Source organism: Trematomus bernacchii, unplaced genomic scaffold (assembly GCF_902827165.1).
Source record: "Trematomus bernacchii unplaced genomic scaffold, fTreBer1.1, whole genome shotgun sequence".
NCBI lineage: Eukaryota > Metazoa > Chordata > Actinopteri > Perciformes > Nototheniidae > Trematomus > Trematomus bernacchii.
This window is the reverse complement of record NW_022987720.1, coordinates 20,457,473-20,480,773: the sequence shown is the minus strand read 5'-3', so window position 1 is coordinate 20,480,773 and position 23,301 is coordinate 20,457,473. Positions and strand designations below refer to the sequence as shown.

The window sequence follows — 23,301 nt, the reverse complement described above, 5'->3', positions numbered from 1 at the left end:
TTTTTACTGTGAATTTGTATCATGAGACTGTCTGTCTCTTGTGTACATCCTGCTTCAGGGATATTAAACTGTGTGAAACATGTGTCATCAAGATGAGAAACTACCTAAAATGGTCTGATCGGTGAAATGTTGAGACACTCACAGACAGTACATCCTACATTTCCAGTCAACAGAAGATATGTTTCTTACTGAAAATGAATACATGAATGTCACATAACAATTGGAGCAGGATTCGCTTTTCTCTAAGAGAGTGAATCCAATCCAATAATTTATATAGCACAAACAACAGAGTTGACCAAAGTGCTGTACATCAATACATATATATTAAGTGACATGTAATGTAATGTGAAAAAGCAGCATAAATACATTTAGGCAAAACCGATAGGACAAGAAGAAACTAATGTAAAAGCACCAGACAATAAAACCATACTTATAGCCACAGACTGAAAACCCTCATACATGATGTACATTTTTTTTTAAACACAACAAAATAGAAAACCCAAATTTAGAAAACGCTGCAATAGAACCTACAGCTGCCAATGCAATACATACAGAGAGCTAGATCATAGTTTTATGTTATTTATGCAGTTAAATGTACCTACAATTTATCAATACATTACAAGAAAATAAACTGTACGTTATACACACAGGTTACAGCGCTCAGCTTCACACAGTGATGCTGTCAGCTCGGTTTCCTGTCAGGTTTCACAGAACAAGCCTCCAGCTGTGACACATTTCATCTTTCTCTTCAGCCGCCGTTTGATGGAGAGGACGAAGACGAGCTCTTCCAGTCCATCATGGAGCACAACGTGTCCTACCCCAAGTCCATGTCTAAAGAAGCTGTGTCCATCTGCAAGGGAGTAAGTACTGTGTTAAAGTGCTGTAGGGGGGCTTTATACAGCATATCACATATTTGTGAAGAGTCTAAGGTCATTTGAACTGGAAACATGTTCCACAGCTGATTAAATACTTTGATGCCATTAACTGTTATTCAGTTTATGTTATTTCTTAAGAAGAAACATGCCGAGCCATACATGTGTTCAGTTGACATGCAAACTATTTCTGCACAAACAAAATACCTAGTTCCCATTTGTATTCACTGTAAGAAATGTTCAGCATTATTGGTCCTTTATTTAGCAGGCACCTGTTTCCTCTCACACCTAGGCAACATGTTTTTGGCATCATAACAGTGAAGCGTCAAGACATTTATTTAAGGAAATGTGTTTTCAAAGTTTACACAACAGAGATTATTCAATTAACATTCAAGCTCAGTCTGATCAAGTATTTTAATAACGTACCCGCCTTCATTTATTACGATATTAAACCCGGGATGCCATGAGAAATGTTATTTATCTTCTCAGAGCTGGGGACAAAAGCGATATCCCTGATCATTATTGTTTGCTTCACGTCACCTTTACTGAGAAAAAACCCCATTCATGGTCAAAATTTAAAGTGGAAATCAGAAATCGAGCTATAAAAAGGCAGTTTAATTTCCTGCTGCTATTTAAAGCTTAGAGCATCAGTGTGGCTCTGCACAATGTTTACGGTGTGATAAAGTAATATATCGCAGAAGATGGGAAAGGAAAGTGAATTGCTGATATACAAGCGTCACACTTGCATTTTCCTCGTGCTGCTAGCTGTCACTTCTTCTTATCCCATCTCTTCTGGCTGCCTCCAGCTGATGACCAAGCACCCGTCAAAGCGTCTGGGCGGTGGCCCCGAGGGGGAGAGGGACATCAGGGAGCAGGCCTTCTTCAGACGCATCGACTGGGACCGCCTGGCAAACAGAGAGATCCAGCCGCCATTCAAACCCAAAGTGGTGAGTGTGACATCATTCACTTCAGCTAAAGCAGGGGTGTCCAAACTTTTTTCACCGAGGGCCAAATTCAGAAAGATATACGAAGGGCGGGGCCACTTACCAGAGGTGAGGTTTATTGCCTCATAAGTTAAGTTATAAGTCAGCAAAATCTATCAAATGTAGGTAAATTATTCTTAATCAGCCTAAATCACAGCTCTCCATAGGGTTTCAATTATTTTGTTTTCAGCTCATTCCTTAAAACAGAAGCCTCAGATTGATTATCATAAGAGGAACTATGAAGGGTAGATTTCAAGCTTGTTATATAAATAAGTCATTGGCCTTTTTTCTTATCAACTTAGATTTGTTAGAAAAAGAAATTCAACTTTAATTGACTAAATTTATTTGAAAAGTGGGCTCATTAACAAATGAATACTACTGTATAATATCTGTTTTTATATATATGTAAGAAGTACAATACAAGACAAGCACAAGTTTCATTTGTGGGCCATACTGCATTATAGCTTTTTTAATTTGCTGAGGGCCGATTCAAAATGGTCAGCGGGCCGCATTTGGCCCCCGGACCGTAGTTTGGACACCCCTGAGTTAGACAAGTATCTGTCAAGGTTTCAGCCTTTTTAAAACAAATGTACCTTTTTGTAAATCCCCAGACATTAGTTCATGTCTGAGCTGTAGTAGAGAAGCACATGTTTTATTTAAAAACACTGTAACTTTGGCAGACACTGTTCTCCTATTATCTTTACTGACATTAAAATAGATTCATAAATGGATCCCTTTGGAGCTAGCACAGAAAGAAAGAATATTATCAGCATACGAAACACCAAAAACTTTTTCTCTGTGGCAGCAAATTACATTTTTAGTTGACATTTTCGAAGCAGTGAGATTATTGGACAACAACATTGTTTGAAAGAGCCCCTGTTGTTGTTCATAATATGACTTGGCATTTCTCTGCTGCTTCCCACTGGCTATGGTGTTCCTTGAATTCATGAATTTATTCTGGCCACACACACTCCAACAAAATGTATTGAGCTTTGATAACAAAGAACGAGACAAACAAGCAGGTCTTAAACATGATAATTTATTCAATAGATCATTTCCATCAACTTTAAGCTCACTTTTCCATCAGCAATGAAGGGCCATTAGATATTTTCAGACCCACAAATATATGTTGGATGACGATAGAAAGAGAAAAACACTCTTGAATGCATCGCAGTTGAAGAATTGAAGTACTTCCTCAGAGAGTCTTTAAAGGTCCCATTTGCTTTTCTGGTTATTACCCATCCCCTTGTGTGTTATGTAGTTTTTGATGCATGTAAACGGTCTGCAGAGTCACAAACCCTCAAAGTACACCCTGTAGCGAGTAAAACTCTAACACAGAAAAGACCTGTCTATGCTGCCCCAGAACGCCTCGTTGGGGATTTCTCTTTTTCCATTGTTTACTTCTTGGGTATACATGTAGTGCCGTATTTCGGGTATAGTGACGTAACGTAACGTAACGGCTCCGCAGATTGGTCCAAATGAGCCGTTACGTTACGTCCGCGGAGCCGTTACGTTTGGACCAATCCGCGGACTTCCTCACACACACACACTCGGCGGGACGTTGCGAGGCTCGCTGCTGCGAGGAGCGGGACACTGTGAGCTGGCTCACTGGTGTGGGGTCGGCGAGACACAGCAGAACTCAGCCTGGGCACACACACAAACTCCCAGCCAGGCTGCGGGTGTGTGTGTGTTTCGGGCTAGGTTTCGCGCTGTCTCGCAGACGGCCACTGGGCTCACAGGGAGGGGAGGCAGGAGCTCCAACAAGCCGTTTAGGACAGAGAGTGAATACACATACTATACAGAGATGCTGTATGAGAAACCAATGTGAGTTTGGAAAATTGCACAATATAAATTCATTTTAGTATACCTCTGTGGGGGAAACTTCTGTGTAGCAATGCATTGGGAGTCACCGACTCAGGAAGGAGACACAGTGAGAGTTGGAGCTTTTGATGTCAAACACTGATGGGTTTATTCAGAGTATCGGCCGGAGGATTCACATCACAAGTCAAAGAGTCAGAGGTTCTGACTTCACGGTAGAGTTGCCACGTCAATTCTGAAGAGCCTCTCTCTATGCTAGACCTTTTAACTGGTTCACAGAGAGAAATCAACATCTCTGAAGGAGTAGACTAAACAGCTGGGAACCACTTGCGTCCGACACTCATGGCCTCAAAGATTTCACACCTTAGAGTCCACAAACATCGATAAAGAAGTGCCTCAGTGTTCTCACAACAATTACCATTCGTGCCAGACAAGTTGACCGGTCACAAACTGGTAACAACAACACATATGGCACCAATGCCTTTCCTTAAAGGAGATAACAGACGTCAGAGTAGATCATAAAACGTCACAGAGCAAAAGGTTAGATATCTTGAAGAATTATTCCTTAACAACCTCAACAATGGAATTATGATCAGTAGAAATGGCCATGACATGGGACCTTTAACTGTGTTTGCATGAATGCGTGCATATTGTATATCTGCGTCCCATTCACCCTCAGTGTGATGGTTTCATGCAGCCAGCAGGGCTTGAGGTAGGGTCGCAGCTGCAGTCACCAGCCTGACACCTGCCCCCCCCCCCCCGCGCCAGACACCTAAATCTCCGCCTGTCATCACAAAACACACACTCTTTTTCAGTTTGTGGACCCCGGCATACTCCTCTCTCTCCACTGTGCCCGAAGCAACACCCGCCATGCCATGGAGGATTATAAATAGCTCTCTAACGGCAGAGTTCCCTTTGCTTTCACACAAGGGCCACAATAACTGCATGGCTGCACAGCGGAAGTATCCATCTCCACTCACAAAGGGGGGGAAGGATAACATTGCTAAAAGAGGATCCATCCATTCAGGAGGTCTTTGTGTGGTGTAGCACATGTGTGAGCTCATACGCGGCGTCATTAATTGGCCTGAAGGGACTACAGTAGCAAACAAAAGACCCTTCTGAGGCTTTCTGTGATATTACCATCTCTGGATATTACAGCTGGAAATGCCTGACATTCTTGCTCCCCTGAGAAAAGTGCAAGCGCTGAAATCCCCACAGATTTGTTTTTGAATGACTTATTCTAAAGCATTTTGTCTCGTTATCTTGTAAAAGCGTGATGACTATGCTGCTACTGTGCATGTCACTGAATATGTTATATATATTCAGCTGGAGACACATGACAGCCTCAAGCTGCACTCTGACGCTGATGACCTACACTGTGCATGCTTAGGGTTAGGACCTGATCTAATTACAACTTCTGCCTGGCTACACATCAGGCTTCGACATTGTCCTGCACCACCTTCCCTCTGGGAGCGAGAGGGCAGCTTTCTATTGAAAGACTTGAGAGGGAATGTCGTTTAATCATGAACCCACAGTGCAGTTTTTGTAGTGTTTTATAGCAATACTATCCACATCTGATCTCCTTTTATCTCGTTCAGGGCGGCAAAGGAGCAGAAAACTTCGACAAGTTTTTCACACGCACACAGCCCATGCTGACCCCTCCTGACCAGCTGGTCATCGCCAACATTGACCAGAGCGAGTTCGCAGGCTTCTCCTTTATTAACCCTCAGTTCATCCATCCATCGCTGCACAGCGTGGTATGAGGAGAGAGCGGAAAGACAACACGAAAGCATGAACTGTCGCTGACTACAGGATCCTTCCAAACTCTACAAAAACGAACCCGCCGTCAAAAGACTCTCATTATCCTCTACAGTGTTCTGTCTGCTGTTTGCTGGTTATCAATATGTGTGAAGAAGTGACTGAGAGCGGAGCAAAGTGTTGAAGAAAAAGAACATGGCACTGATATTTTCTTTCCCTTAACATCTCATATAATATGTTCTTAAATCAAATCTCTAACTGTGTTTATCCGAACCTGCAGCCTTTTATTCTTGTGTATGAATGTGTATATGAGTTACTCTGTGATGCAAATGTTCCTTTCTTATGTTCCCCGTCTTAACTACGCAACAAGCTGCAATGCACGACAAGAACGGAACACATTTTTCTGCTCTGTCCCGGCTTTATCTACTTCTGAACCGCTACACGTGTATTTTATATTTATATACAAAAAAAAAAAAGAGGTATTAGCCTATACTGTTACATGAGTGCCAAAGGAAAGGTGGGAAGTAATCATTTCTATTGCAGTTCTTAAAGTCATCATGATGTTTTTCCCCTCCCGACGCACTAAAACCCCTAAACAGGGCATGTTTCTTTTTGTTGTTTTGTACGACGTGGAGCTATAGCTATAACTTAACATAGATAACCAGGAACACATTCTGCTTATGCTTACAGTTGCAAGCTGTCTAGGCCTTTTTAATGCAGTGCAGTTCAGTAGGGTCAGAAAACTGTGGATCAAAGAGACAATGTTTTAAAGTATAAAGATGCTATTTCTATATGCACAAAGCAGATCTCAGTTGCATGCTTACTTTTCTGACTCTGTGTGAGCAGTAGACTCTAGGATGCAGTACACGTCTGGTATCATTGTAAAGTTTAGTATTATGCTATAAACTATGTTAATATATACTTGTTGTATGTTTTAAAAAGTCTTATTCTGGTTTGTAATTGTTAATCAGAAACAAGGTTTACTTCCCGTTTTATGTCCTGCTTTTACATCAAGAGAAAAAACCCTCTATTATATTGTATGTCAACCTTTTTTTTTGTTTTGTAAATATGTTTCAAAAAGAGAAGTTACTTGCAGATTTTATACTACGAACTGAATGTGCTTTTACTACCGTAGACAGTTTGAACATTTCTATGTTTAGAGTACCCCTAAGAAGAGTATATCTATAATGTTTGGCTGAATCTTTGGTAGCTTCGGTATCAGCAAACCTTGTATTTCCACTATTTATCCATCGTTTTCTACTACTCAGTGTCATGGCGAATATGCAGCACCTACTGTGCGTGAAACAGTTGAATGCCCTCTTGCCTTGGTCGTCTCAGGGCCGACTCCTTCTGTAACAAATTTAAAACAGAGCAACGGTACGAGGATTTCGGAGCCCTCTGTGGCTGAAACATGTCTTCTCTAACTTGTATAAATTGTGTGCATGTGTGAGGCGAGGCCTGATCTAAGCATGAGAAAGACCCCTGCATGAAAACGAGATCATGGAGCATGGAGTTTCCCCACCTTGTTGCACAGAATAAGACAAACCAACAAGCATTGTGCGCTTCTCTTTTCCTCCCACCCAGTGTCATGTAGTCGGACAAAACAAGACTAATATGTGTAAACGCTTCTGTTGGCTTTTTGTTTACTGGTGCCAACCCTGAGTCTTTTTGTTCCCGGACATTTTGATTAGGCTAGGCACACAATGGATACAACAGTAATGTTTCATAAAACTGCCAAATTGACTCTTAACCCCTGAATTAGTTGCTGAACATGTAGACTGATGTCGCAGCTGTCACATCCGGACCAAAATGTAAGGTTAAGAGAAAACTGAATGTTTACATGTCTCACATTGAGAATCTTTATCGGAGCAGAGGAAGAGGAAAACAAAAACAAACTTTGGACCCACGGCAGAGATAATCACACGTCAGGGTACAGTACCACTACAGTTAGAGCCACAGGGAACTTTCTATGTGTTTCCTTCCACTGCCCCTGCTTTTGTTAACCTGATTCTTTGTTCCTCTGTTTGTGGTATGATGGATACTGTGTATTAATAAAGTATGAAAAAGATTAACCTGCTCTGTTTTATTTTGGGAAGGGAAGTCTGAAGTGGCTGTAGTTCTGCCTAAATCGTTTCACTTCAGCTTCACTTCTGAAGTGTGGATTGATGTCTATATTATTGTTCTATAAAGATATTGAGGTTTTTAGTTAACATCCAATATTTGATATGTAATATTATTTCAGAGGAACAAGGTGTTATTGTTAATATTCTGGCAGTTATTTGTGAAAAAAATTCCCATGATTTCAACAATTTAGTGTGCAAAATGTCCTATTTGACATGCTGGATCATGCATATGTGTACTACAGTTCATGTACTGTAGCCATGTGATCACACCGTCCAGAGCAAGAAATCATTTACATTACATTAGAATAAATACAGAATAAGTACCGTCTGCTGAGTGCATTGGTGTTAAATTACTATGAGGTATTAAGAGACACAGCCAATGTTTTTACTGAACTTAAATCATTTGTGAAATTAGCTAAATATTTTATGAAAATGCCACTGTGTTGTTTATATTTTAAGGTTATGTAACTGTCTGTAGGTAAACAAAGGAATAGACATTGACTTTAAGAAATGTAAAAAAATACACCACATTTTAGAAAATAAAATCAACATTTTATTTCAATCTTGTTCAAAACACACAAAATGGAAATATGTCAACTAACTTATTACTAGCTTATTGACTTAAAATAATAATGATGTCCAGGTCATGACACACATTTACTTATGGTGCCAAAAATCAAGTAAATTAAGAAGTTTACATCATGACGGTCCGAAGTTATAAAAATACAAAATAAAAAGCTTTCTATACTGTATGTAACAATATGACAAAGTGTTGCTTATTTCCACATCAGGCAGTTACACAGAAAACATCATCAGTCATTAGGAGTCTTGTTTGAGAGAATATTTCAATATTCACTCCGTGATTTAAGCTCAGTTTTGGTCTTCACCAACTCCTGAGAGAAACATCTGGCTCTTTAGTTGCTCATGCTCCAGCTGGTCCTTTCATTTGTCCTTCTCCTTTGTACATCGGCTATTTATACGTTTTTCTTTTTGTGCTAAAGACCGCTGCCTTTTGGGGCTGAAAATGGTGCCATAAAAGCAGTGGGTGAACAAACATTAAAACTTTACAATGAGAATTATTCAACAATAATTCTCTGTAGGCTCATAGCTAGAAGTGACCCGTTTTAGACTTTTTACACTATAAAATTAAAAATACTAATGTAATCAAAACATTATGTTCACATGTAGTCACCTCTTTACTCTTAACATGCCACATACAGGTCAAAGTTGAAAATCACTTGGCAAAAATGTTTGATATCGCTCCGTTTATATATGCTAGTATGTCCTGAAAAAAAGGTAGTTCACCCCAAGATCACACTATTCATTTCAGAAATGCAGATTGTTTTGAGTTACAGTAGCTATTCGGAACAGAGGTGATATCAGAACTTCACCTCTCTCTAGTTTCACTTTTTGTATTAACTTTCCAAAGTTTCAACTTTTGTTCCTTCTAAATCATTTCACAGAACTGGGAAGTAAAACCGTTTCACAGTTACAGTCAAACTGACTAATACTACATCTGAACACTGCATGAAAAATGTCACAATCAGTTTATAATGATAAACTTGAAAGTGTACACTAGCTCTATTAAAAAAAACTCAAGATGACAGTAATAAAATACTTTAAAATAAATAAATAAGCCCATTCAAACCACATGGAAGTAAATCTGAAGAAGCCTACCTAACTGAACAAATGTCAAAAACACTTTTTCATTTACAAAATGGTATTCTATGTTTTCAACAGCAACTTTTGGGTCAGTCCAGGATGGTTCCTCTGGTCACAAACTTCCAAGTAGGGCTGAAACTAACTATTCCTCATTGTTGATTAATCTGTCAGTCATGGTCTCGAAATGTCAGAAAATTGTTAAAATGTTGCTCAGTGTTAACCAAAGCTCAAGATGACAATATGAGACATCTTGTTTTTACCAAAACTAAAAGATATTCAGTTTACTGTCAAAGAGTAGTACAAAAACACAAATATTTTCACATTTTAGAAGCTCAAATCAGGGAATATTCCATTTTTGTTTGAAAAAATTACGTAAACCAATTGATCAAATAAAACAAAACATGTTTTGATTATTTCACATTTGGTAACTAATCCCTGGCTTACATCCTGAATAAGGGATTTGTTTGTATTGTCCCGTGCTCGTTGGATGTCTTTGTGTTTCGCCCCACCTCCTATTCTACCGACTCTTCCCCATCAGAAGATGCATCACTTCCTTCTGAATGTTCGGTGAGGGTGGTCTTGAGCTTGGCATCACTTTGTCTGACTGAACCTCTAGGGCGACCCCTCTTATGCGGGGTGCCAACTTCACTTTTTGGAGTACCTGGAGGGCGGCCCCTTTTTTTTGGGGTGCCAACATCACTTTTAAGATTACCTGGAGGACGGTCCCTTTTTTTTGGGGTACCAACGTCACTTTTTGGAGTACCTGGGGGGGGACCCCTTTTTTTTGGGGTGTCAACATCCCTGCTTGGTGAGGATGAAGAGGCGGGTAAACTCTTGCGAGGCCTTCCAAGCTTCTTCTGTACTTTTGGCGCATTCAGCTCCTCAAGGGTGGGCAAAGGATATTTTCGTGGCCTTCCCTTTTTGGCTGGAACTTTTTGGGGCGGGCTACTCTCAGGCTGGCCTTCGTCATCGAGCACCTTCTTTTTGAAACTGCCTTTCGGTCGACCCATTGCCTTCTTCTTGTTCTGTGTCGACCCCAGCGTCGGTCTCTCATTCTCTTCACTTGTTAAACATTCTAACTTGTGCTTCGTGGATCCTTTCGGTCGACCCATTGCCTTCTTAACTGGCGGCTCCTGTTCATCTCCGCTCTCCTGTACGATACTTTTTCTCGGCCTCCCTCTTTTAGCCGTCTCTGGGGTTTCATTTGATGTGTTCTGTGTTGACCCCACTGGTGTTACCACCTTCCTAGGTCGACCTTTCTTCCTTATTGGAGAGTATAGGCTTCCATCATCATCATCATCATCATCATCCTCCTCTTCCTCCTCTTCCTCGTCCTCCTCACTGCTCAACTCGGACCCCCGCGTCGGTCTCTCATTCTCTTCACTTGTTAAACATTCTAACTTGTGCTTCGTGGATCCTTTTGGACGACCCGTTGTTGGTATTTCAGAGTCTCCCTTCGGTGAGTCTTTGACATCAGCCGTCTCAGAATTCCTTGGCCTGCCTCTTTTCTTAAGAGATTGGTCTGTCGGACTCGTAAGGCTGTCTTCATTACTGGCCTGTTCCTGGGAAACTTGAGTTTGAACAGAAATGTCAGCATGGACATCTCCCGATTCTTCATGCTCTTCGTGCTTTGTGAGTTTTGGACACCCTCTTTCCCTAGGGGACTGAGTTGTGCCATCACTTGCAATGCCTGAAACCAGCTTCATGATGTTAACATCGTCTGTAACACAAATCTTCAACTTATTGGAACCTTCTGGCATCCCCGCTCCTATTTTAGTGGCACTGTTGTCAGACATGTGCACAGTGGAATCTCCCTCAATGCTCCACAAATCTCTTTGTTGTGTGGTAGCTGTCGATGTTTCCTCTTCACTACTGTTGCCGTCAGCTTGGACTACTTCTGTAACTGCAAATTGAATATTGAAAAGCACAATTGGGGGTTATGGTTTGGTCAGGACTGATACAGATTATTAATAATAAAGGAGACCAAAAAACAATAGGAACTGATTATAATCTTACACAATTTAGAATAAAACCAACTTCATCACACAACTTTGTTTAGAGGCATGTAATCATTTGTTAAATATAATTATGAAATATATTTTTAGATCATTTTCTATTGTATAAAAGGAAGAATCAAAAGACGTCTCCTACCATGCTGACACTTTTCGCCTTCCTTACTCTGTGTTGAGTGCAACACACCCATTCTGCACTTTTAGACCTGACTGCATCCATTGAGAGAGAGAGAACATGTAGTTAACATTTGGATAGATACAGGACTACAACATATTATGAAGGAATAAGAACCATCTGGAAGTAGCAAAATAAAACGCTGCTAGATGAAACTTAAAGGAATACTTAAACTACAAAAAGACCATTTGTATATAAATTACTCACCTTGAATTTTCTAATGAAACTTCTGACATGCCTCCACGGTAAACTAGGAGGAAGAAAAACAGAGAAAATTCTTGATGAATTTAAGTAAATGGGAAATCTACAAAGAGATACAAAACGGACACGCTAAGGAAACAAAACATCTCTCAACCCCTTTTTTCAAATCTGTAAAAGAGAGGTTACTGGACAACCAAACTTGCTGTCATATTCTGGAGAATAGGTCATATCGTTGTTTTTCATACCGTCTGAGCATATGAGGTTTTATCTTTGCTTAAGTATGTGCTTATGCCTGCTGTGTGTTAATAGGTTTTTAAGGAGGGCTTTTAAATGGGTACATGTGCTTTATATATGCCGCAAACGTTAGTCAATTGTGCTTAGTGTTTAAATCCTGCTAATGTTCTTTACCGGGGCTTATGTGCTGCCAAGTGTTTTCTCTATGTGTATTTGCTCATCTATGTTTTCTTTCAATGCAATTAACATGCCAGGGACTACAAGTGAAAATAAGTCTCTATGGCTACATCTGGCACATTTACATGCTGGACATAAGTGCTCATGTTAAATAACGTACATTGTTCCTTCTTAAATAAATACAAACAAAACTGTGAGCCAAACGACTCGCACGAACTACGAAAAGGGGTAAAACGAACCAAAATAAGTTACTAATGAGACTCGAATGACAACAAAGCGACACAAAACAACAGCAAAGAGACGCTTAACTACAAATAAGTATAGAATAACTACAAAAATGGGCCAAACGACCACAATGAGACAATACCACAGATAGATGCCCAACGACTTGAATGGGACACAAAAGGACAACAACGAGATGCTAAACAAGTGTAAACTGTGTAAGTCTTGCTTCTGTTTAAGGTGGAGGGGCCTTTTGCGTTTGTGTGCCCATGGCCCCATTGTCTCAGTATCCGACCATGCAAAGCGTAATAATTGTGTCCTATAGGCTCCATGTTTTTAAGCAACCGATCGCTGTGAATCTGGAGCAGATGGCTTTCCAGGTTATCTTCGAAATCGATGGCGGCATGACAAATATAAAATAAAAAATCAATAAACATACCTCACCTTAAAGAAATCCCCCGTGGGAGTCAGGTTTCATTTTAAAGATTAACCAGATAGTCGTGACCTGCGAATAAAGACTTAATAGGAAATGTGATGCTTGTTTATTTTACGACCACCACTTCCGGTCGTCCGTGACGCTTAGGAGGCTCTGAAGGAAACTAGCGCTGCAGAGATTTGGTTCCGCTTCAGCATCCTTGTTCTGATTTCTCACATAATAGCAGTATGACAGGTATTAAAAAGCAAGAAATGCAACATTATAAAATAAACTTGCCAAATTGGACACTTCCTAGTAGGTACACATGAAATACAAACCACTACCTCATAATAATAATAATACATGTTCAACACGAGTTCAATATATTTTTTTCAACCTATTTTTTTAGAACAAATAAATACATAAGGCATCCCTTGTTTAGAATATATATTTGAATTAAAAGCAAATACAAGAAATCCCATGTACAGTCATTATTTGTGCATCTTTTTTTGTAGTTTAATTTGCTATTTTTACTGTACTCATGGTGTACAGTTTAATTATTATTATTGTTACTATTATTATTATGTTTAATGTACTGAATATTTTGTAATTCCGAACTAAGAAAAAAAAGTATTATGTTATCTTATGTCATCTTATGGAAGCCATAGCATTGTAGCCAATAAAGCTGCCATTACTAATCTATTGTTCAGTAAGTGTGTTTGACATGCAGTGATGTATCTGTTTATATTTTTCTGCATTCATGAACTTCCTGTACCAAGAAGTCGGTCGTGGGGTGGTCACATTAAACAATCAGGCATTAACTCCCCATCAGAGCTCCAGACGAGACTCGACGAAGCCGGGGACTATGAGAGACGACTCTCTCTCTATATACGCTCTCTCTATCTCTGCTATATTCCTCTGCTCTCTCTCTCTCTCTCTCCCGCTTCTCTCTCCCTCTCTCTCCCTCTTTCCTCTCTATCTCTCTCCCTCACCCCCACACTTTCTCTCTCTCTCTTTATCTCCCACTCTCTCTCTCTGACTCAGTCTGTGGACAGTGTTGAGCACTGATGCACTGCTGCATCGTCTCTTGCTTCTTAAAGCTTCTCTCGGCTTCACTTCTCTGAAGGAATTTGCGACCAATAAGTTGGAGTCGTTTTCTTACAACTCGCCACTGAACAAACAGAGAGTATTTCCCCGTAGTTTTACTACAAAACTTTCTGCACCTTTCCTTCACGTGTGTGACAGACCACACCGAAACTGCAGACAGCCACGTAAGAACAAGTGTTTGCATGCTTTAGTCACATGATTTTATTTTTGTAACCTTTGCTGTTATATTTGATGGGTTTCACATATTCTCCGATGACTTATGATGTTTGTTTTGAGTTCTTTTAATCTCAGTTGTTGCATGTGTGTCGTGTACAATGTCCTGGTTACTACACTATACTAACTATAGCTAACATGTACTTTAGTAGTAGTATTTTATTGAGGGTCACCATAGGTTATTGCACTGTAGATCATGATATTATAGGGTTGACATTGACGTGTTGTCATTCACACTATGCTCAATAGTTTCAATGACACTCTCAAGTCCCCCCTGGGGGGAAAAACTGCATAGCTTATCATTGCAAGAAATGTGTCAAATGTATAACTCATGGTGTTGAAAATTATGCACCAATGTCAGTTGAATGTGAATATATATAGTAAATAAAAACTGTTGGAATTAATAGAAATAACCTGAAGCATATAACACTCTTTCATAATTTCATGGTAATATAACATAGTGTTGTGTGTCTGTATTAATTCATATTTATCTAATAATGTATTGTGTGTGTTTTTTCCTTTTTCAACCATGTCCACATCCAACTTTCCTAACATTTCTGCCAGTAATTCTTCTTTTCCCTTTTCTCCTCCTCCAGATCGCTTTTGGATTGTAACCACCACAGCTGGAAGCTCCCTCACTGTCACCATGACTTCGTGCAGCAGGAAGGCCCTGACTCTGCTGAGCAGTGTGTTTGCTATCAGTGGCCTGGGGCTGCTGGGAGTGGCGGTCAGCACCGACTACTGGTTGTACCTGGAGGAGGGCGTCATTCTGCCTCTGAACCAGAGCATTGTCATCAAGACCTCGCTGCACTCCGGCCTCTGGAGAGTCTGCTTCCTGGCCGGTGAGGGTTGGGTCTGGGGTGATGCACTGCCACGGTTTAGGACAGGCTTTTGTCAGTGAACCTTGTTTTTAGGTTTTCCTCAGATACATGTAATGGAGTTTAGTGTGGTAAGATCTTTGTTCAAGGAGGTCCATTCATACTGCGCAGCTTTTATGGCAGAGGCAGAGAGAACATCCTGTCACGCTCACATATCAACACTGCATCAGCCAGCTTTGACATTCACACAGAATGACATTCACAATGACTTCATCAGCGTGAGCATGTGTAGTGTGTTGTGTGTGTGTGTGTGTGTGTGTGTGTGTGTGTGTGTGTGTGTGTGTGTGTGTGTGTGTGTAAAGAGAGAAAGCAACAGAAAGCTAAAAAGTGTGGTTTACTTCCCAGTTTTAATCACACACTGTAAAACAAGGTGCGTTCAATTTAAATTAGTCCTGCAGAATAATTATACAAACAAACACAAACACATGCACACACACAGACACACAGACACACACACACACACACACACACACACACCATACTTACACCTTTAAGTCTTCAGAGAATGATCTCATCTCATCGTGCCACAGATAACTCCGGCTGGAGTCTGTATGTGACAATGATGAAGTGATAATAATGACTGTGTAGCTGTCTTGGCAGAATGTGATGTAACGCACTCTTATGTAAAGAAATATTTTTCTTAGAAAAACTTTAAGTTTTGAACTAGGAGAGTTCATCCTGAATATGTCTATTTAAAATACAAGAAAACAATCAAGGTTGATTTATAGGGGATTATGATGCCTTTATATGCAGGCTATGATACATGTACAGGACATATGAGTCGGATTAAACCTATCCTAAGAAGATAGGAAGTAAATAAGTGTTGTTTCAAAATAGTTAAACATTCCTTGCATCAGCAGCTGGGGTCTTCTTGGTCCTGTCTGCCTGTTTTTGTCCTTTTTTTTTGTTTCCCAGTTTCTCTCCTCCTTTCTTTCTCACCTCAATTTTGTCTCTATGTATTAGGTGAGGAATCTGGTCGCTGCTTCACCATCGCCTACATCATGCCCATGAATGTCCAGTTGACGTCAGAGTCCACAGGAAGCGTGCTCAGTAAGTTACTCCCGCCTAAATAACTCAAGGTGCCCCCCTGAGATTGTACACATAAACAGCGTTTGGCATATTCATAAGAAAAAGTGTTGTTTTGTAATACGGCTTGTGAGTCACCTGAACCCTGTAGCCTCGTCCCTCTCCTATTACCTTTTTTTTATTATAGACAATTCATCTCAGATGTCCTTCAGTGAGCCAAAGCTTTACCTCAGGAATAATCCACTTTAAGTCAGTGTAATCTCTGATGTTGTACAAATCTGGCCAAATAGCAGACAATGATTACGCTTCTTTTCTGAATATTTCAAGATTGACTGTTCCCCCTTCCTCCAAAGAGACCACTTTTCCAACCTGACGAATGAGGAATTTAAAAAAGCTGCTTTATAATGAAGATAGATCAACAAAACATTCCCAAAGTTCCTCTCTTCTGTTGCATGTTTTGGTTTTAAACAGCAGTTGTCCTCCTCTCCTCAGAGATGATTCGCTCGGCCACTCCGTTCCCTCTGGTCAGCCTCTTCTTCATGTTCATCGGCTTCGTCCTCAACAACATCGGCCACATCCGGCCTCACCGCACCATCCTGGCGTTTGTCTCTGGGATCTTCTTCATCCTCTCAGGTACTCAGATCATCTCTCTATTTCTTGTCACATTTCTGTGCTCTCTCCTGTTTTTGTTAAACTACATTTGAATGTATCCATTTGTCAGGTCTGGCTCTGGTGGTGGGTCTGGTGCTCTACATCTCCAGTATAAATGATGAAATGCTGAACAGTATTAGGAGCAGTGAGGCCTATTTTATCTACAAGTACGGCTGGTCCTTTGCCTTCGCTGCCATCTCTTTTCTGCTGACCAAGGTGAGTGACACATTGACATGTTCAGCTGTTGGGTATCGCTGTGATCAAAGCACAACATACAATATTTGAACCCAGTGAACAACATATGAAACTAAGAGCCTCTTACATCAGTGTACAAACATACACCAAAACATTACAAATATATTACCCTTTTTAGTTGTAACTTAAAGGAAAACTCTTTCAATGCACTGCTGATCATTTTCAAAAATGTCCTTGACTTTGTTGTTGCAAAAACCCACCCTCCCTCCTTCAATGTCCACATTTCTGACAATATGAGCCTCGTAAAGACATGTGTCTTTGAAGTGCTGTTGTATTCATTACATTTGACATACGTACCTTCTAAAAGTGGCCACAACCTTCATCAGTCGTGATGGTTTACTGCCCTGCAGTGGTCAAAGATGGGAACTGCAACACAAAATAATGGCTAACAAACACACAAATCATGATGGTTGATATTACTATCAATAATTACCACTTATTACTAATTTGATATAAGATAAAGAAATAACAATGTTTAGGGTGATAACTTTGAAATCATCCAACTGAATCATTACAAAACAAATGAGTGAAAACAATCAGTTTAAGGTGCAGACAGCAATTTGCATATTTTTGGTTATCGTCTCACAGTTCTTCAGCTATCTATTCTTAGAGAATGTATAAAGAGAAAGGCATTGGGAACAACATTTTGGTGCTGTGTGGACTTGTTTTTATTGCAAACTGAATTGTTTCAACATGAAGGCACTTCTGAGCACATTATTTGTTTCCTATAGTTTGATTTGTTTCCTTGTTTCAATCTAATGTGTCCCTCTACCCCCTGCAGAGTGCAGGCGTCATGTCCGTCTACCTGTTCATGAAGCGCTACTCAGCAGAGGAGCTCTACCAGCCTCGCCACCCCGGTTTCTACCGCCCCCGTCTCAGCAACTGCTCCGACCACTCTAGCCAGTTCCTCCACCCGGAGGTCTGGTCCCGCGGGCGAAGTCCCTCCGACATCTCGAGTGACGCTTCGCTCCAGATGAGCGCCAGCTACCCGGCTCTCCTCAAATGCCCTGACTACGACCATGTCTTGTCCTCACCCTGCTGAGGGGTCACTCACCACAGCAGAGGCACAGAAAAGTTACTGAAAGGTCGCTAAAGAATCACGAGAGGTCACAAGGCTTATTCAGTTTTCTTTCCTGAAAAGATACAACTTGTAGCAGCAGCTATAACTTAAGAACTATGGAAAATGTTCCATCTGAACCGCTTGTGGTCATAGGTTCAGAGATGCTTGTTGGGATTTAATCAAGTAGTTGCACCTACAACTAAGTGGAAGAAAAGTCTGAATCGTTTGGACAAGAAAACAACACATGGTTATGGTGTTACTCTTTCTCAGTAGACTACCTTTGAACTTTATCTGAGGGGGAAAAACACTACGTCTCTTGGTTAAACTGATGTAAATGTGTTTAACTCTTTAGCTGTTTTTATGTTGTTAATATGCTTTAGGACTTTTATGGCCCGTGAAAAAATAGACCCTGTTCTGTCCAAAAGTATCGCACCTACTGAAATGTCTTTGGGTTTGATTGTTGCTCTTTATTTGATCTGGAAACACTGTTTATATTGACACCATAACAGTAGGACATAATGAAAATGTACATACATGAACACTGAAACTGCTCAGATCATTAAGATGTGTTATATATATATTTTTTTACATAATTGTGCAACTGTTTAACATTATATGAATAAATGTTGAAAGTTGATGTTAAGATAATGCTGAATATTAAGCATTATTTTCAGAGTGAAGATGTAAATGTAGCAGCACTTCTCTTTACTATATTAATGTTGTGTACAGTCAGTGTGCAGGAGAAACATCTGTAAAAGTCATTTCTTCACACAGCGATTCCACATTTATCCACTGGGGGGCAGTGCTTTTGTCTTTTTTTGAGTGACAAAGCTTTGAAGATCAGTTGTGTTACAGTTGTTTTTGGTATAGGTCGAATACAAATCTAATTTCCCATTCTCATTACCTTTATTCTGTCACAGAATTCAAATGTATGTTTTCCAAAGTGCTTTTTACTTTGTTGACCCAGTGATGGTTGTGGGTAAAATAGATTCTAGTGGTTATTTCTAATACACCTATAATCTCAGATGTGGTCATGAAACCCTCATTGTATAAATCCTATGTATGAATGTATTATGTCATCTGTCACAACCTTAAATATAAATGCTTTGTACATTTCAGTAATCTCAACTATGAACTAATTTTGTTCAACTCACTGAATGTTGAACTATTTGTTGAAACTGGCATTTGTTTTTGACTTTGAGTAGATTGAAGTTATCTCTGTTTTCCTATTTTGCTATTGTATATTAAAGGTAGGGTAGGTAAGTTTGAGAAACCGGATCGAGTGCGCTAGAATTTGAAAATACACAACCGGAGAAAATCTGCCACTTCCTTACAGAGCCCCTCCTCCAACACACACGAACGCGCACATGACCAATGAGGGCACGAGATAAGTTTGTGCACAGATGGAAGGCTGACAGGCAGGTAGGCCATCCAGTTATTTTAGCCGAGCCGGCTAAAATGATTGGTCGTGCTTTTTACAGTACTACGGCTTCCACAGATGAATTTTTTTTATGGATTTTTTGTCAAAGCACTTAAGATATTCATTGCTATCGGGATGTTAAGAGCATTCCATGGAATATAACAAAGTGTATCTCGAGCCGGTTTCTCAAACTTACCTACCCCACCTTTAATTTAGCTATTTACTAAGGATATTATTGAATTAATCTAATTACTAATTTCCAACTGATGGAAATGTGATCTCATAGTTCAGTTTGAGTTAGAGCCGTCACATTCATCTAATTACAACCCTTTTTATTTCCATGAGGGGAGTGTCATATTTAAACACCTCAACATAAACTTTACAATTTCCATCATGAACATAGCTCTCATGGCAGCGCTGTTGTATTGGATTGCATAAGATTGAACATTATGTACAAAATAATAAGCACAGTGTATTTTCATTGTCATCTGAGTGCAATTATTATAAGTAATTGAGAAAACATGTAATTGTGAAAGGCAGCCTTTGCTAGTATTGACCCCAAACCCCATCACACTCCTTCATAATCATTCAAGTGATGTTTTATTCACGTTATTGATCATTGTGAAATACACAAAGACACAGTAGAGGGCGCTCTCTCTTCAGTCATTCTCAATCTTCTCTCCCACTCAGATGTCAACATGTTTTCTTTACCTTCCCTGTTCACTTCATGTTCTTCCAGGTTGAATCTCACACTCTGCTCTGCATGATGGAGATATTTTACATTCAGAGAGCTTGTCAACTCGCGAGAAGAACTATCTGTATAATTCATTAATGATAGCTCATTACTTATGCAAATAAGTAGGTCAAGAAAAGAAAAGCATTAATAATAAATAATACACCATACAACTGCTGTAAGCTTTATGTATACTTTATATAGATACACGTAATGTATAACGTGACCGATAGCTTTTACAGAGGATATAAAAGTTAATATAAGTTAATTATAAGAAGATAATATTCTGCCCTGACCGCAAGGCTTTCATTTTATTTTACAATCACATAGAAAACTACTGTTGTTTATAGTTTTGACATCATCATCCGAACTGATATTACTTCACTATAATCATCAAACATCAAAACATCCTTTTCACTATAATCTTTATCATCATCATAAATACAACCCTCTTCCTCACTCATCAGTCATGGCTTTTTTAAAGAGCATCGTCACAGTTATTTACCAATATTGTCAGTTTTATCCTCCTCATCCTCATACGTTTTCTTATGATTGGGTTTAAGGCTTTTGTAAAGAAGACCCCAAACTTCAGCTGATGCAAACGTGTGCCTGAAGGCTCAAACATGTTACACAGAGTGTGCATACTACAACAAAGAGACCAGAAAACCTATACATTATATATACACATACATAACTTAATTATTTATATACCTGTAAAGAGGAACACAAAAGCAAGCAAGGAATTAATAGGATTACAAACCAAATGCAAACAGGATCACAACAATACGACCTTCACAGGCCAAAGACAAGAGAGGAAAAAAAGCTTAATCGGACTGGTACCCTTCTGGGCCATTGCACAGCCATAAATAAAACCTAGCCAGTAGACTTGTAAAAGTTAAAATCCTTAAGATCATATTGGTCTTTTTCTCTGGTCAGCATTGAGTCTGCAATAGCCAAACTAAATGTCAGTTTTCATTGGTGCTGGTGGAGACCGCCTTGCAGCCTTTACATACAATTTAGTTCTGTTACAAATTCTGACAAAGTCACTTCTAATGTTCTGTTAGCTGCACTTTTAAACCCCACTTGATGTCACTCACATTAATGATGGTTGGGATTTCAAATGGACCAGGAATACAATCTCAAGGATTACAAATGTACTCCCAAAGAGCAAGGTTTAATCTCAAGCATCGGCAAAAGCTCCTTTTCTACTCAACTAAAATAAAAAGTATGCACTTTTCAAAATTCTCTGCTCCATGTAAATACAAATAAAAGATCAGCCCAGCTGACTCAAGACTGTAATGCGGTGTTTGGAACCTAAATGTAAGCCACCGCTGTTTTCTGAGGTTACTCCCAGCAGGGCTTCAGCCATGGCACCGGGAGAGAAGAATCCAGAGTGAGATGACATGGTCCGGGTGAGGTTACGCTGCAATGATCCACCCACCACCTCCCATATGTTTACATCTGCCTCCTATTTCCACCCTTTATCCTCACATTCCATTCCCTGTGTAGCTGACCATGCATCTGAACTTTGACTTTCTCATAAAGCACAGTGGAGGTAACGCATCACTTACATAATGTAGACTCTGTGTGCATTGATAGCATGCACACTGCTGCAAACACACACGCGCACACACACACACACACACACACACACACACACAAACATATTTGTCTATAATAATCCACATGCATGCATGTGCACCTGAAACATGGCAGTTGTGCTTTAGAGAGACCTAGAACATGTGATGGCCATGAGAGGGGGAGGTAGGGGGGTGTGTATGAGATGGAGGAGAAACAAACTGGCTGTTGGTTGTTCATGTGTTGCTCCAGGCAAGAGTCCACACATTTGAGTTTCCTGAAACTCTGCTGTCCCCTCAGCAGTGGGGTGTCTCCCCAGCAGTGCACACCGTCCAGGGGAGAAACTGAGGTTCATATCCAGGGTCTTTTTTTTGTGTGAACCAGCTTCTCAGCGTGTGTAGTTTATGTGTGGGAGAGAAAGATGGAGGAGCTGGAGGTTGAGAAGATTGTCCCTCTTCACTTCTTGTTGGCGATGCGTCTCTTCCTGGTGGCCAGCATGTCGTAGAAAGGGTCTTTGCTGATGCTGGCCCTGGAGAAGAAGCCAATCAAAGGACAGTGATGAAATAAATAATAAGGCCACATGAGAGAAGGGACTCGAGCATCTTTGATATGGAAATGTAGGCACATTTATACAAACCCCTGCCTAAACTAGATAAAAAAAAAGAAAAAAGTTTGTGCAGTGACCTAGTTTGGTTTCCATGGTTTCTGAAGAGGAACACCCCCCTCCCAAGTTTTTTCTTGGTACTCCGATCAGCTGGAACATCCTCCAGAACTCATAGTAAAACACACAAACACACACACTCCTCCCGCTATTCTGCAGGTCTGAATGAGGGCTCAAGATGATTGGCTCTTCAGCATTCTCCCGCTCCCTTTTCTTTTTAAAAGATGGAAAGCCAGCGCACAATGAGAGCAAGTGCGTCAGGAAGCCATTTGGGCTCTTCTGAGGAGCCCAGTTTCACGGCTGCTCAATCCTGTTAGCACCAGCACAAAGCAAGAAGAGGCTCAACCCCCCACTGCGGATATCTCAGATTCTCTTTACAACGCCACGCGCAGAAGAATGAGTCCGTGATTACTATCCCGCTCTTTCATAATGCTCATTGTCCATTTGCACAACCCAATTTCATGAAACAAAAACTCCTGCTGTGACTAATTCAAAAACAACATTCCCTCTATTTCTGTCTTTACAAATATGTAATATATCTAATGGAATGGGACAGAATACTTTTATTTATGAGTCCACTGTTTCCATCGGTCCACCATCATCTGTGTGTTTGTGACTCAAGCATGCCGGTACACCTCTGTGATCATCTCCACTTAAGAAGAGAGGGGTAAAGCATCATTTCCATAAAACGCCATTTAATCTCCCAAGATCCTTTTGGACCCCTCTGGAGAAGCACAAGCTGCAACTCGTTATCCTCGGAGGATGCCAGTACGTCAGCCCAGTTTGGATCTTCCTCTCCTGGATACATGTTCTGGGTGTGCTGGCTCACCCCTGGGCTGCTATAGGCAGTGAGTAATCCCACAACGTTTCCCCAGCGAATACTCAATGAGAGTATGGAGGAGGGGGGGGATTGCACTATATTACAGTATACAAGTGTTCTGTTCTGCTGAGCCAACTCTCTTTGACATTGCACCATCTTTATGCAGGCGATTACAGAGCAGCATTTAGGTCACCCACAGCAAGGTTAATATTCCTGAGAGCCCCAGTATGTATGGTATCTGACAGGA

General features: G+C 40.3%; 4 protein-coding genes across 8 annotated transcripts in view; 2 read left to right on the top strand and 2 right to left on the bottom strand.

The window, feature by feature from the left end:
* The window catches only part of si:ch73-374l24.1 (protein kinase C alpha type), a 106,311-nt gene extending 98,811 nt beyond the window's left edge, over window positions 1-7,500 (top strand). For both annotated transcript variants that reach the window (XM_034143008.1, XM_034143007.1), the window contains 3 exons: window positions 753-860; window positions 1,679-1,819; window positions 5,272-7,500. In XM_034143008.1, coding sequence (XP_033998899.1) covers window positions 753-860; window positions 1,679-1,819; window positions 5,272-5,436 — 414 coding nt within the window. In that variant the 3' untranslated portion in view covers window positions 5,437-7,500. The remainder of the gene's footprint in view (window positions 1-752; window positions 861-1,678; window positions 1,820-5,271) is intronic.
* Window positions 7,501-8,094: 594 nt separating this feature from the next.
* On the bottom strand, window positions 8,095-12,809 carry LOC117493537 (muscle M-line assembly protein unc-89-like). Of its 2 annotated transcripts, none has more exons than XM_034144155.1 (4): window positions 12,677-12,809; window positions 11,611-11,653; window positions 11,368-11,438; window positions 8,095-11,119 (listed from the first exon to the last, which is right to left on the bottom strand). In XM_034144155.1, exons 3-4 carry the CDS (start codon window positions 11,417-11,419, stop codon window positions 9,729-9,731), a joined length of 1,443 nt encoding a protein of 480 aa, XP_034000046.1. In that variant the 5' UTR covers window positions 11,420-11,438; window positions 11,611-11,653; window positions 12,677-12,809; the 3' UTR covers window positions 8,095-9,728. The 2 variants fall into 2 exon arrangements, with proteins under 2 accessions (XP_034000046.1, XP_034000045.1); XM_034144154.1 differs by having other exon boundaries at window positions 12,682-12,803.
* A 1,073-nt stretch (window positions 12,810-13,882) lies between these two features.
* On the top strand, window positions 13,883-17,824 carry cacng5b (calcium channel, voltage-dependent, gamma subunit 5b). Its single transcript, XM_034143837.1, has 6 exons — window positions 13,883-13,923; window positions 14,569-14,814; window positions 15,814-15,900; window positions 16,369-16,509; window positions 16,598-16,743; window positions 17,564-17,824. Exons 2-6 carry the CDS (start codon window positions 14,619-14,621, stop codon window positions 17,822-17,824), a joined length of 831 nt encoding a protein of 276 aa, XP_033999728.1. The 5' UTR covers window positions 13,883-13,923; window positions 14,569-14,618.
* A 2,021-nt stretch (window positions 17,825-19,845) lies between these two features.
* cyth3b (cytohesin 3b) overlaps window positions 19,846-23,301 on the bottom strand; it is a 31,809-nt gene continuing 28,353 nt past the window's right edge. For all 3 annotated transcript variants that reach the window (XM_034143329.1, XM_034143328.1, XM_034143330.1), the window contains exon 13: window positions 19,846-22,102. In XM_034143329.1, coding sequence (XP_033999220.1) covers window positions 22,030-22,102 — 73 coding nt within the window. In that variant the 3' untranslated portion in view covers window positions 19,846-22,029. The remainder of the gene's footprint in view (window positions 22,103-23,301) is intronic.

Bases quoted from the DNA above. Each gene is read 5' to 3' on its own strand.
- LOC117493537 (XM_034144155.1), bottom strand. From the start codon at position 11,419: ATGGGTGTGTTGCACTCAACACAGAGTAAGGAAGGCGAAAAGTGTCAG. The intron at 11,120-11,367 runs GTAGGAGACGTC...TTCAATTTGCAG, and splicing joins AGGCGAAAAGTGTCAGCATG to TTACAGAAGTAGTCCAAGCT.
- cacng5b (XM_034143837.1), top strand. From the start codon at position 14,619: ATGACTTCGTGCAGCAGGAAGGCCCTGACTCTGCTGAGCAGTGTGTTT. The intron at 14,815-15,813 runs GTGAGGGTTGGG...TCTATGTATTAG, and splicing joins GAGAGTCTGCTTCCTGGCCG to GTGAGGAATCTGGTCGCTGC. The intron at 16,744-17,563 runs GTGAGTGACACA...TACCCCCTGCAG, and splicing joins TCTCTTTTCTGCTGACCAAG to AGTGCAGGCGTCATGTCCGT.